At 41.5% G+C, this 14,575-nt stretch overlaps 1 protein-coding gene across 1 annotated transcript in view; it reads left to right on the top strand.

The window, feature by feature from the left end:
- slc45a4a (solute carrier family 45 member 4a) overlaps window positions 1–14,316 on the top strand; it is a 29,511-nt gene extending 15,195 nt beyond the window's left edge. Inside the window, exons 4-9 of the mRNA XM_079485413.1 lie at window positions 4,925–5,113; window positions 9,119–9,298; window positions 9,398–10,494; window positions 10,583–10,682; window positions 10,762–10,973; window positions 11,114–14,316. Coding sequence (XP_079341539.1) covers window positions 4,925–5,113; window positions 9,119–9,298; window positions 9,398–10,494; window positions 10,583–10,682; window positions 10,762–10,973; window positions 11,114–11,488 — 2,153 coding nt within the window. The 3' untranslated portion in view covers window positions 11,489–14,316. The remainder of the gene's footprint in view (window positions 1–4,924; window positions 5,114–9,118; window positions 9,299–9,397; window positions 10,495–10,582; window positions 10,683–10,761; window positions 10,974–11,113) is intronic.
- Window positions 14,317–14,575: the final 259 nt, after the last annotated feature.

The following is a 14,575-nucleotide window of genomic DNA, read 5'->3' as shown; positions in this document are numbered from 1 at the left end:
TGTAGTTAAAAGTACACTAGTATGTTGAGCATAGTTGCTGTCCAATACATTTGATTCACTGCAGTGCATCATGGGTATGTCACATCATCACACACACCTGAGAGTTACAGATGGAGTGCAGGATTTAACTGATACATGAATGTTTTGAATTTGTGTATGAACGTGTTTGTTGGGTGTCTGTAAATCTGAGGCTGTTGTCTCTTACAAAGAGAAGAAGCTATACAGCTTTCAGACAGTTTTTAGTCAATCTCTGGTGGATTATATTAAAACTTCTTCACAGAAACAAAGCGAAATCTTGTTGAGCACTTTGTTTCCCTTTGATATTTGTGTCCACAAAAGTAGAAGCCGTCAATCCTGAGAGACGTCTGGAAGTCTAGTGGTGATTGGGTTTGCTTTTATCTTAACATTGGACAATAATTGAGGTGTTTATGTGTTAAATCTGTCAAAACTTTTTTTAATGTAAAAGTAATAACTATGGTTTCCTCATTTAAACGTGCGTGCGTGTGTATAGATGAGATATTTTTAACATCCAGTTTTACTCTAGTACACGTCACTGCAACCGCAGTGTTACATAACAGAACTGACTGCGCTGTGTGTGTGTGTCATCACTTAAACTTATTTTGTGTTTAAAACATTGGTGAGTGTTTACTTGATCTTGTTAAGAAATGTTCAAAGACATCAGTGCTAGACGCACCTGCTGTTATTTGTCAGGAGCTCAATAAATACTGATCTCAGAGCAGTCTGTTATCTGTCAGGGTAGCTGAGCAAATCCAAAAGCACACGTCTCCATCTGTCTGCGTGTGTGCGCATGTATGAGCAAATCTAAAAGCACACGTCTCCATCTGTCTGTCTGTGTGTGTGTACGAGTGTGTGTTAGTGTGTACGAGTGTGTGTTAATGTGTACGAGTGTGTGTTAATGTGTACGAGTGTGTGTTAATGTGTACGAGTGTGCAAGTGTGTGTTAGTGTGCGAGTGTGTGTTCGTGTGCGAGAGTGTGTGTGCGAGAGTGTGTGCGCGAGTGTGTGTGCGAGTGTGTGTTAGAGTGTGTGTGCGAGTGTGTTTTAGTGTGTACGAGTGTGCGTTAGTGTGCGAGTGTGTTAGTGTGCGAGTGTGTTAGTGTGCGAGTGTGCGCGAGTCCGCGAGAGTGTGTTAGTGTGCGAGTGTGCGCGAGTGTGTGTAAGTGTGTGTTAGAGTGTACGAGTGTGTGTTAGTGTGTACAAGTGTCTGTTTGTGTGTTAGTGTGCAAGTGTGTGTTAGTGTGTGTTAGAGTGTACGAGTGTGTGTTAGAGTGTACGAGTGTGTGTTTGTGTGTTAGTGTGCGAGTGTGTGTTTGTGTGTTAGTGTGCGAGTGTGTGTTTGTGTGCTAGTGTGCGAGTGTGTGTTTGTGTGTTAGAGTGTGCGTTTGTGTGTTAGAGTGTACGAGTGTGTGTTTGTGTGTTAGTGTGCGAGTGTGTGTTTGTGTGTTAGTGTGCGAGTGTGTGTTTGTGTGTTAGTGTGCGAGTGTGTGTTTGTGTCTTAGTGTGCGAGTGTGTGTTTGTGTGTTAGTGTGCGAGTGTGTGTTAGTGTGCGAGTGTGTGTTTGTGTGTTAGTGTGCGAGTGTGTGTTTGTGTGCGAGTGTGTGTTTGTGTGTTAGTGTGCGAGTGTGTGTCAGTGTGCGAGTGTGTGTCAGTGTGCGAGTGTGTGTTTGTGTGTTAGAGTGTACGAGTGTGTGTTTGTGTGTTAGTGTGCGAGTGTGTGTTTGTGTGTTAGTGTGCGAGTGTGTGTCAGTGTGCGAGTGTGTGTCAGTGTGCGAGTGTGTGTTTGTGTGTTAGAGTGTACGAGTGTGTGTTTGTGTGCGAGTGTGCGAGTGTGTGTTTGTGTGTTAGTGTGCGAGTGTGTGTTTGTGTGTTAGTGTGCGAGTGTGTGTCAGTGTGCGAGTGTGTGTCAGTGTGCGAGTGTGTGCATGCGTGTTGGTTAATTCATACAGTTGTGTTTGAGCCGGAGTGGGTTATTCCGGACACACGCTGCAGTGGAACAGAACATGAGAGCGGCCTGTTAATATTTCATTCTGCCATCTGCTCCATTTCTGACCAATCAGCGTTCAGGAGGGATTGGGTTTCTCTTTCAGGTCCTGTATCACCTAATGTGACCGAAAGGCTGAAGTCTGGTCCACGTTTGATCTATTCTTCTGGTTTGATTTTGTATTGCACCTGTTGAACGGAATTGAGAGCCTTAGAGCACCTACTTCCTGTCTTTTACACAGCCGACCTTCTTCTCTCTCTGTGTCTACACTCATCGTCCAGCATGAGCATCTGTTTTCTTTGAGGTCTGCTGTGAGAATCTGATGTTTTGTATTTGGGTGGCTGATAACACGGGCAGACAGGGAGTTTGTTTGTGTTCTCGTTGATAAGACAGAAGAACGTGAGATTTACAGACCGCCGCCGTTCTTCTCTTCCTCCGGTCCACGCGCTCGGCTCTCAGCATTGTTGGTCATTTTTGACCCGGTGGGAAAGCGAAACGTCCCGTCATTATTTACTGAAATCTCCACGTCCTGTTTGGATGTTTACTAGACGGTTTTCTCCAAGAACAAATAACTTGCTTACCAACCGATTCCGATCTTTTGTTTGTACAGTTTGTGTTGTGAACTGTGTGAACAAAGAGCAAATATATATATCAAACCTGTATTTGTGTGAGGAAGAGGAAGGGGATTTGTTGCGGATGGTGACAGGAAGAGGTTGGTGGTAGCGTGAGGTGAAGCTCAGGTCATATCTGACTCTGATAAGAATGTTTGAGAATTGAGATGTTTGAGAGTTGGCTCAGTTTTAAGCCGTGAGAACTCGACTTCAGAATGATGTACTTCCTGTGATGTTTATGAGTATGCAGTATATATTCTACAGTTATGTTGTTGAGTCTCTCTCGTTCTCTCCAAGTACAGATGAAATATTTGTGTGAACAGTTGAAGTGTTTAAAGATTGCGTTTGTTTTCTGGGAAAGACCGGTGGATTGTTTGAAAGCTTGTGAAGAATGTTTGTTTTTTGGTCAGATTTGAATGTGTTGACTGATCAGATTCAGAATCCAGTGCTGGACGTTTACTGACCGCTGAGAATCTTTCATAAACACACACCTCGGTGAAGTTCTGTGACGTATCTGCTGGTGTCCTGTGTGTCTGTGTCAAGCCGACATCTCAAACCTCATCACTTGCATAACAAACTTTTACAAAGTGTCTGTGTGTGCACACGCCTGTCTGTGTGGGTGCGTGTGTGTGTGTGTGTACATGCGTGTGCATGCGTGTGTGTGTGTGTGTGCATGTCAGATATAGAGAGAGGTAATCCTATTATGGCATCCTTATGCCGGAGCCTCACCACAAGATAATCGGACCAATTTCTCCCCTTCAGAAAATCCTAGGTAAAGTCCCGATGATCTTAAACGGCTCTTCAGATTATCTTATCAGATGTTCCTGTGGTGTGATGTGTGTTAAGAGTGAATGAACACGGTCGGAAGAACAATCGGTGCCGCCCCGATCGCGAATCGTAAATATTCAACATGTTCCTGATGTTTGGGGGAAACCCTGAGGACAAACGCACAAGAACTCTGTTTATTGTCACGTGGAATGAAACGATACCCAATCAGAAAGCCAGCTGACAGAAGCATGACAACCGTGATCATGACTTTAACAAAACCCTTCTCTTTTATTTGTCAAAATATTTGAAAGTTACAAATAAAATGATATCTAGTTTAAATGCTTTGGACGACACTGCTTATGCAATTTCTCAACTTTTAAAATCAACTGAAAGGTTATATGGACGCATTTGATTATATTGAACACGTATATAATAAACATGCAGTGAGATAATAAAAAACTTCTCAAGAGAATTTGCAAGATTTCATGTGTTCATTAGTATCATTCAGGCCGGCCTTTTTTTTTTGTTGCTATGCATTGTGGGGACTTTCTATGGACGGTTTCATCTTAACAACATACACATGCGCTCTTTTGTGACCCACCAGAACTTCCGGTACACCTTCACAAACAATAGAGAGACTGTAGAGGATTTCTGATCACAATCAGAAGAGAAGAAATGTTACTTGGCTAAACTTGTCTCTCCAATATTTTGAATTAAGACTGCGATACCAAACTCAACCACTAGATGTCAATGTACCATACAGTTTCTTTATATGCGACCGCAATTTACATTACCCATTCAACTAAAATAATTTTATTAAATAAACTATTTCAGTAAAATAATGATACAAAGAATATTAACATAAATTAATTTATATTATTATACACTAGCCAAACACAGACCGGAAGTGAACTGGGGGTCAGGTGTGCTCGCGTTTGATTACACCGTCTATTGACGCAATGATTTTTATCCCCTCAACCCAAAACCAAACCATCACACAAACATTTCTGCATTTTACAGTTTCAAATAAACCTGATTAGTTTGAAAGACTTTGTTAGATTAATAATAATTTACATTTATAATCAATTTACGTTGCGTGGGCACACACACACACACACACACACAGGTCTTTTATCTGTGCCTTGTTCTTTTGGGTTTGTTGGACTTTCACGCGTGCTGTGTGATATACATCATTTATCCTGATTTGTGTTTCATAAATATTATTATTGATCTGAATTGGCTGTATCTTTCTCTCCTCTCCTCCTATAGCTGGTGTGTGGTGAGCGCACTGGCGCCGCTGTACTGTGGCTGCCGTCGCATCATCCAGGTGGATGCTGCACACTGGTGGTGGTTTGAGGAGAGACTGTAAAGCACTTTGGGTGTACAGTAATACACAATAAAGCGCTGTATAAATGCCTCATTCATTCATAAATATTATTTCGAAATGTAGACTGGTCTGTGTTTTGAAAAAAGGTCTCAATCGTGGAAAGTGACATCACCCCGTGTAGTTTGTGATTCTGATTGTCATTCTCTGGTGTTCTCAGGTCTTCCAGAACAATACTACAGTCTGACGTGGTTCCTCAGTCCCATCCTGGGTCTCATCTTCACTCCTCTGATCGGCTCGGCCAGTGACCGCTGCACACTGAGATGGGGACGCCGACGACCCTTCATCCTGGCGCTCTGTGTGGGTGTGCTCTTGGGCGTCGCCCTCTTCCTCAACGGCTCACTCATTGGTGAGTCCAAATGGCGAGGGACGAAAGTCAAGTTGAAAGCAATATTGCAAACAGTATTTCTCATTTGCTGTATAGTCATTATCACTATAAAGTGCCTTTGAGACTTCACAACCCCCCCCCCCCCCCAAAAAAAGAAATCTGGGATTTTCCATTTAACTAAATATTTATTGTATTTAGGAGACCTTAGGTTGTTAGAAATATATGTTCGTCAAGCTGCCACTCTTTTTATTATTCAACTACAAGAAGCACCATGTGAGCGAACCACAAAAGATGTCCACCCTGTCATGGACACATTCAAAGTAGAATAAATCAAAACTGATCATCATCAATACACCTGCTGATGACAGTACAGCCAGGAAAAGTTCATATCATCATGTATTGACGGATAAATGATGTATTATAACTGTTGTTTTATATGATATTTGACACGGCGGTTAATGACAGGGTGGATATTTTTGTCTAAAGTTTGCATTCAAGGAACACGTGGTTTACAGGCTACAGTTAGCAAGGTGATTCCCTGTTGAAGCTGTTTCAAATATATATTTTGACTTCTGAAAAGTTATGATGTAAATGAATATATCACTATGACGGGTGGACATGTTGAGCTTGACAACATCCAACTACAGACACAATATGATGAAAATTTGGAAATATAAGTGTAGATAGGAAAGGCAAGATGGGCATCAGGCATTCATCCCATAATGACAGGGTGGACAGAAATTTCAAGCAAATTAAAAATGCTTAATATTATAGTGAAAATAGAATATAAATTATTTAAAAAAAACTTGTATCAAATAGCTTTATTGTTTTAAATGTATGTATTTTATTTGTTCGTACACTCAATGAAGTTAGCCGAGCTGTGTGATTGACATGCCAAAATCAGGTACATCCAATCAAAGAATTACATTTACATTTACATTGATGCATTTGACAGATGCTTTTATCCAAAGCGACTTACATTGCATTATCCTACACATTTATACACAGATATCTGCAATCCCCTGAGATCCAACACACAACCTTGAGTTATTAACACAATGCTCTTACCACTGAGATACAGGAAAGCTTTTTTTGTAGTTAAGAAGACACCTCAAAATGTCATTATTTTGCATTATGTTCATGACGGCAGTGATTCTGATGAGGACAGGGATATTTACAGTTATAAAAGTGATACGGTAAACAGTGTGAATCGTTTATTTGCTTGAGAGATTGTTTTGATGTGTTGCTGATCACAGTATTATAATATACCTGTCAGTGACATAATACAGAATTCAAGTCTTGTGCATTAAATTGAGCATTTGTTATTCATTAAATCGCAACTTTTAGAATGTATCAGTGTTGGATGTTCATGTTATCATGTCAGTCATGTAGAGGTGTATTTGTTTCATTGAATTCATTTACAGATGCTTGTGATTTTATTTTCGAGTACTGTAGATAATATACTTTTTTTATTAGGTTCCTGCTTACAATATATATTAGCATAATTTGATAACTTGTCAACTTTGGTCACTAATTGGTCCACAGAGCTGTATATTAAACATGAAATGATCATGTTCTGATGTGAATTTGCAGAAGTTCATTGCCAGAAGACTTTTTATGGACAATTTCTGTTCAATTGTCATCAGCATCGTAAATCCTCCAAAGTTCTTTGTATTTGATGTTTCTAATGTATGTAGGTTAATAACACTATAATTTCTATTATATGGCCTTTGCATCAAATTACAAAAAAACTGTTAACACTAGCAAGGGTGTTTATTATTCAGTGTCTATGGAAGTCAAAGTAAATTTGATATCGTTCTCTTTCATTCATTTTTTTTATTTAGTTTGAAAGTCACATAGCCATCACATAACCCCAATGTTATCAACCCTTCACTGGCTACCCATTAAGTATCGTATTGACTTTAAAGTTCTTTTAATCACTTATAAAGCCTTAAAGGGTTTAGCCCCTACCTACCTAACAGAGCTTCTATCACACTACAACCCATCACGCTCTCTAAGATCTCAAAACGCAGGACTTTTGATAATACCTAGAATAACTAAATCCACCAAAGGGGGTCGAGCTTTCTCATACGTAGCACCTAAACTCTGGAATAACCTTCCTGATATTATTCCAGGATCAGACACACTCGCCCAATTTAAATCTAGATTAAAGACACATCTTTACAGACAAGCATTAATTTAAAGCAAAATAAACCACCGGGAGAAGCTGACATTAGTTATTATTTACTAGTATCATTTAACTTGTTATATTAACACCATGCACTGTCTGCACCTCCCTTCTTTTCCCCTGTAAAGCTGCTTTGGAACAATGCACATTGTGAAACGCGCTATATAAATAAAATTGAATTGAAAAAAAATTGAATTGAAAGTAGTGAAAACACTATCGTTGAGTTCTTCTTTTGCTATTTGAGCAAATGAGAATGCAAAAAGTATATCTGTGGTAGTCTCTCATTCACCGCTATAGAAGTTTACCCAGCTATGACCCCTTCCGCTGCTGAGAAACCCAGAAACGTGTGTGTGTGTGCATGTGTGTGGCTCTCTATGACATGGGAAAGGATTAGGAATCAGTTCACAGGAAACAGTTTCCTGTTGTGCCCTTTCTTACCTTTCATTGGCTATCAGAAACAACTTCCTGTCTCCACGACTGCACGCCGACTCCATTGTGAGAGAGAAACTGTGCTGACACATAACACAGATCTCTCACTCTACTCCATTCACCTGCTCGAGGTTATCTGAGATCTTTTGCTAGGTCAGAATAAACAACATTCTGTGCTATACTTTACTGTACAGTAGCTGGGTAAATATGACATTTTAAAGATAATTCAAACCAACTGTTTGGTTTGTCCATGTTGTGTTTTATCCCTGGCTTTAAATAACTAAGCCAGTACACAGACAAAGCAAGTGCACTTGATAGTTGCACACTGGTCAGGTTGTGAAGCACTGAAGTAAGGCTCCACACATGTAATGTGCTGCATGTTAGCGTGTGCTGTGCAGGAGATCAAGGTCAAGCTCAATAATGTGTTTATGACATGTGTCCTCAGGCTGTGTGTGTGTGTGTGTGTATGAAATATTGATGAGCGCTGCATCTGACTCCAGAGCAGCTGAATGGATGACACACACACACACACACACATAGAGAACAACACAAACAGTAAAATAACACTTGCCCTCTGTCTGTGCGTGTGTGCACATTTGTGTTTCCCTCTCTAAGAAAAATCGTGTTCAATCATTTTTTATGTGGTTAGACTAAAATGGTGCGCTTGCTGACAAGAAAGATTAAAACACTTCTTTATGGAGTCACTGATGCTTTATACTGTATGTGTTTACAGCTTTAAAGTCCCAGTGAAATAAAAAATGACAATTCCTATTTTTGCATGAAATATTTCAGCGTTTATTGTAAATAGATTTTAATGCATGTCATTTAAAATTAGTGTTCGATCATAATCTTAAATTAAAATCTGAAAATGCTTCAATCCTGTGGTGACAATAAATCTTAGACGGCATGGGCGAAGCACCCAGTAACTCCTCCCCTTCAACTGCTGCCAGTTCCACTTCAAAATGCAACAGCTGTTTTTATACATCCAATCAAATCCCAGAGAAAGACTAATGTCACGCCCACTTTTTTCTCATTCGAAATTCCATTTCACTTGGAAATGCGTCACCATAAGAAAGTAAAAACAATCAAAACTTTCAGTTCACAGAGACTTTAACTTTGTTTTGTGGGGTAATGAAAGTATTTTATGTCTGGTGAAGAGGGGGGTTATTTAAATTGTGTTGTTTGAAATTAAATGTAGTGTAGTGTATATTTAGCCTATATGTATATGTAAGTATATGTTTTATTCGTATGTAATATACAGTATCTCATTTAATTGTTTATGTATTTCTTTATAACTGTTTAAATTTTTTGGTGTAACATTGTGGGACACTAACTGAGTTTGCCATGAATTTGTGCTGATATGGCGTAAAATAAATAAATGAATACATTCACGTTTGTTTCTCTCTCAGGTCTTGCTATAAGTGACGTTCCAAATAATCAGCCCATCGGGATTGTAATGACTGTATTGGGGGTGGTGGTGCTGGATTTCAGTGCTGATGCGACGGAGGGTCCAATACGAGCGTACCTGTTAGATGTGGCTGACACTGAAGAGCAAGATATGGCCCTCAACATACATGCCTTCTCCGCAGGTACAACACATCATATAAAAACCATAAACATGCAAGAGAACGTGCAAACTCTTAACAACAGCTCACTTAAATTACGTGTGTAACGTTGTGTGTTTTCAGGTCTGGGTGGAGCGGTGGGTTATGCTTTGGGCGGGCTGGATTGGACTCACACGTTTCTGGGTCGGACCTTCAAGTCTCAAGAGCAAATCCTGTTCCTCTTCGCTGCGGTTCTGTTCAGCGTGTCTGTGACTCTGCACCTCTTCAGTATCGAGGAACAACAGTTCAGCCCTCAGCAGGATCGTCTGAGCGACGAGGCGGAAACCCAATCCAATGTTAAAATCACCAGCTCACTGGTACATCCGTCCAAGCTTGACATGATCCACGAAGACGATCCTTGCGACCTCTACGCTGACCGACGCTCGGAGCGCGAGTTGGACATGGACTTCCTGGACATGGACATCGTCCGCAGTAAGAGCGATTCTGTTCTGGCAATGCCCGATGCCACGCTGGACCACTTGGACCATGACACTCTGTTCTTGCGTGAAATCGAGCCTTCGATCTTCCAAGACCGCGTTTCGTCCTATCACGGGTCGCCCCCGCGCCGCAGCAGCAGCGTGGACAGTCAAGAGTTCCTACGTGGTAAATTCAGCCGTCTGTCAGCGTTCTTGCAGCAGCCCGAGCGTGACGGAGAGGAAGCTCTTCTTAACCACCGTATCAACGAATCAAAGCCTCCCAACGGTCATCCCACGGATCCGAATGCCCTCAACGGTCAGACCTCGACCGGCGTGTGCATGAAGCCCGCCAGCACCAATGCCTCCATGAGACGCAGACGTCACACCTTCTACCGACAGTCGTCTTGCACGTTCTCGTACTATGGCCGGGTCGGCTCCCATCGCTACCGCTACAGGCGGGCTAACGCGGCGCTCCTCATCAAATCGTCCCGCAGCATGAACGACATCTATGAGATGGAGAAACGGCAGAGGCATGGCCAGAGGACGAGACATCAGAGCGGAAACACAAACTCCAGCGGAGACACGGAGAGCGAGGAGGGAGAAGTGGAGACCACCGTCCGTCTGCTGTGGATGTCCATGTTAAAGATGCCCAGAGAACTCTTCAGACTGTGTGTGTGTCACCTGCTCACCTGGTTCGCCATCATCGCCGAGGCCGTGTTCTACACCGACTTCATGGGACAGGTCATCTACGAGGGAGACCCTAAGGTGAGAGACGTTCTCTTTCTCTGTTCTTTGATTTCACGTTGACTCAGAACTTGTGAGATTGTAGGAGATGACGTTTGTTTTTTTGCAGGCTCCACTGAACTCCACCGCTCTTCATAACTACCACCGGGGCGTGCAGATGGGCTGCTGGGGTCTGGTGATCTATGCGACCACTGCTGCGATCTGTTCGGGTCAGTGTCCTTCACGTCGATGTGTCGTTCGCATCCATACGCTTCATGTTTATTGACTTTTTCGTTCTTTTGAATCTAGCTTTACTGCAAAAGTACCTGGATAACTTCGACCTCAGCATTAAGGTAATTTATATTCTGGGCACCCTGGGCTTCACGGTCGGTACGGCCGTCATGGCCATCTTCCCGAACGTCTACGTCTCCATGGTGATGATCAGCAGCATGGGAATCATCTCCATGAGCATCTCCTACTGTCCGTACGCTCTGCTGGGACAGTATCATGACATGAAAGAGGTCAGAGTCTTCATTTATCCTCATTTCATCATACAGATGTTAATCCTAGTCCTCCTCTGTGTTCCGATGCCATTGTTCTGGATCAGATTGTATTTCTGTCTGATATCTGATGAGGTTTGTGTCTTTCTGTCCGTCTGCAGTACATCCATCACAGTCCCGGGAACTCCAAGCGAGGTTTTGGCATCGACTGTGCCATCCTCTCGTGTCAAGTGTACATCTCGCAGATTCTGGTGGCGTCGGCGCTGGGTGCAGTGGTGGACGCTGTTGGCTCTGTGCGGGTCATTCCCATGGTGGCGTCCGGTGGATCTTTCCTTGGCTTCCTGGCCTCCTGCTTCCTGGTCATCTATCCCGGTTCTAACGGAGAGGGTGAGAGCATGAAGGGCGAGCAGACAAAGGCGCTGACGTACCCCAGTAACGGAGAATCCACGGTGTCGGAGAAACCTAGCTTCCTCAAGCTCACGCGCAAGGGCGCCGCCATCACAACCTGCAAAGTTGAGTGTGAATCAACGCTGTGAATGTGACCCGACTAGCGCCAGCTGCTGTCATTCCTAGAGGATGACCACGTTTTGCTTGCACGGATGAGATTTCTTGGTGTTTGTTTGTCTTTTTGTTTGGCCTATAGCGTAGTGGTCTCAGGGCTGCTTGGAGACAAGACGGGTGTCTTTCCCTCTCAGGGCCACCAGGGGGCGACTCTTGGCTAAACTCTTCAGGGGAGAGAGAGAGAGAGAGGACCTGTTGGTTCTCTATCGCTCTCGTCCACATGCACTTACCTTGCACACTTCCACTCTAAAGAAATCTAGTGTAGTAGTCAAATCTGTAATATAATTGATCATTTAATAACTGTGTTTATGACGTCCCTGTAGAGGACATTATGATTACCAAAAGATGCTCCGTGCAATAATAAGAGTTTCTTTATAATGGCTTTATTTCACACATCATGCGGACAGACGCTCAAACCTCATGAAAGACGAGTCATGTTTCACCCAGAAATCAATGAGGATTTTAAACAACGCACTTAAACAGAGTTTAAAGTACATTAAAAATGTAATTCTCATAATATAGATATCAAACCCTTGTGGAGAAGTTTTGCTTTGGTTTACTTTTCGACTTTGCACTAATTTTTTTACAGCAGAGATTTACAGAAGAGATTTCTTTGCATTTCGATAAAAAGCATTCAGTGAGAATAAGTTTAAATGTCAAAATCATGAATGTAAATGGGACTAAACCGGCTTTATTGTTTTTGTGCATATATAAATTGTTCTCTCTTTAGCTATCTATATGTTTGGGGTGAAACATGACTCATTTCTTGACCGTTTCTGACCCAAATGAATGTGTGTTTTTCATGTGCAGGAATGTACAGGAGAGACGGAGCGTCAGATATTTGATGTGCTGAAGTGCTTTAATATGTTTGTATGCATTGAGCTCAGCAGCTGTGAATCAGAGTAAATTACATTTTAAGAAAGAGAATCATTTTCTTTCATTGTTTTCCAGATTTCCCATGATTCTCTGCTCACACACACACACACACACACACACACACAAGGGCATAAATAATGTTGAGAGTGAATAAAAACCTCAATGCTGCATCAGATACCAAACACTGATACGCTTTTCACTTTAAATCAAGTCGAAATTCTTCTTAAACTGACCAGACGTCTACATTCTAAAATCTGCAGTTCTTCTGCTGTATAAATGCACATTTGGAGATGTTTGATCCGTCGCAAGTTTCTTGCGGATTTTCTGAAGCGTTTGGGATTTGAATGACTTCCTGCGTTTTGTTGCAGAACTTTATTTTAAATGTTTATTCTCCTGGAGGACACTAGCGCTCTCCGTTTACAAAGCACCCGCCTGCCGTGCGTTTGCTTCCTCGACTCATCTGTCCAAATGAAGTCATCTCTGCCGTGCCAGCTTGTCTGTGGCCCTTTACTGATGTTGTTGGGCTCTTGCTGCACTCTACAGTTTCCAGACTCAAGCGAGCTTGTGTTTTTTCTGGTGTGAGCGATGAAAGTCTGGAGGCTTATTTCTATATTTAACTCGCACACCAGAGATTAATGTAAGCTGAAAAGTCTGTACTTCTGCTTCCCATGGACTACATGTCTCATGACGGGACCTTTGAACTGGCTTTAACCTTCCGAGAGTATTGAAATCTCGACAATAAGCTGATTTTTATTTTCTGGAATGTTTATTGAACTAAAAGCAGTTTGATTGAGAAAACGCATCTAGTTTGTGACAAATCAAAGTTACGATATGTGCACCTGCCTCAGTAAGTATTGGCATTACCGCGGTGAATCGCTGAGCTCTGGTACTCGAGAACACACACGGGACTCTTTTATTTGAATACTTGAAGTGCAATCTCGGTTGTGATTGGATATGTTTGAGCGCGTGTGATGACTTCTTCAGACCTCAGAGCAAAGATTCTGGAATGTTGGGATTGTAGAGCGGGGTTTGGACTTTCATCAGCAGTTGAAGTTCCCAGTATTGAATGTAATGTTTGTTTGTTTGTTTGTTTGTTTAGTTTAAGAAGAGTCACTGTTGCACAGAACTTGCACATACAGAGTTTAAAAGAAAATGAATCACTATCTTGCAATAGAGAAAACTTAAATACTGTGGTTATTTATTTTTTGAGCGCTTTATTCTTAAATATTTAAAGAAATTATAGGCCTACCTACAGAGAAAAATATATTTACATCGTGTGCAGAAATGAAAGATGAGTGAGGTGTGTGAGAGAGAGAGAGAGAGAGAGAAAGAGGCAGACAGGCATGTTTGTGCATGATTGTATGACCGCTGCGTGCATGCGTGTTTGTGTTCCACAGCTCTTTCTGAGGGTAAATCTCATGACAACACGAGCAGGTCATTTTGCTACACAATCAAAATGTCAAATTTGTGATTTTCATTAGATTGTTGTTACAGTATTTTTTAAGTAATTAAGTAATTCTTCATTGTAGCGTGTTTTCATCTTCTGTTGACCCGAATGATTCATGGGATTTACACTTCATCATTAGTTTACAGTTCACTGTTCAGTAAAACACAAGCAGTCTTCAGATTTAACAGTGAACAGGAATATCTCTCTCATGTAAATCTTGTTATTCCGTCAGTTTGAATGCAGAACATTTTCACGTTTGTTATTTCATAATGTAAGATGGGAGAAAACATTGCAGTGTACCATATGCCTTGTGATTTTAAAGATGTATATAGTTTATCTCGCTTCTGTACAAAAGCTGATTATTTTTTATTAGTTTTATTTTCTATGAGGACTGTATATAATTTATGTACATACTGTATGCCTGCAAATATAGAAGAATTACAATGTACTGAATGCACCTTTAAAGAATTCAAACCAACTACATCTGTCTGGTGTCTTCATACTTTCACCTGAAGAGTTTCACATGAATCTATTCTATCTGTGCCCACTTTACCTATTATTGATTATTATTGATTATTACCATCGCACCTATTGTATTATCGCTCTTGTGGCTTATTGCTCCCTGAATTCTTCTTGGATAAAACCATCTGCTAAATGCCTAAATGTAAATGTTTACCTCACTGGAGTAAACGATGTTTTCGGCCGTATAAAAGACCAACTACCAGGGGCGGGGTGGCTT

Source organism: Barbatula barbatula (assembly GCF_947034865.1).
Source record: "Barbatula barbatula genome assembly, chromosome: 21".
Classification (NCBI taxonomy): Eukaryota; Metazoa; Chordata; class Actinopteri; order Cypriniformes; family Nemacheilidae; genus Barbatula; species Barbatula barbatula.
This window is presented reverse-complemented; position numbering and strand designations above follow the sequence as displayed.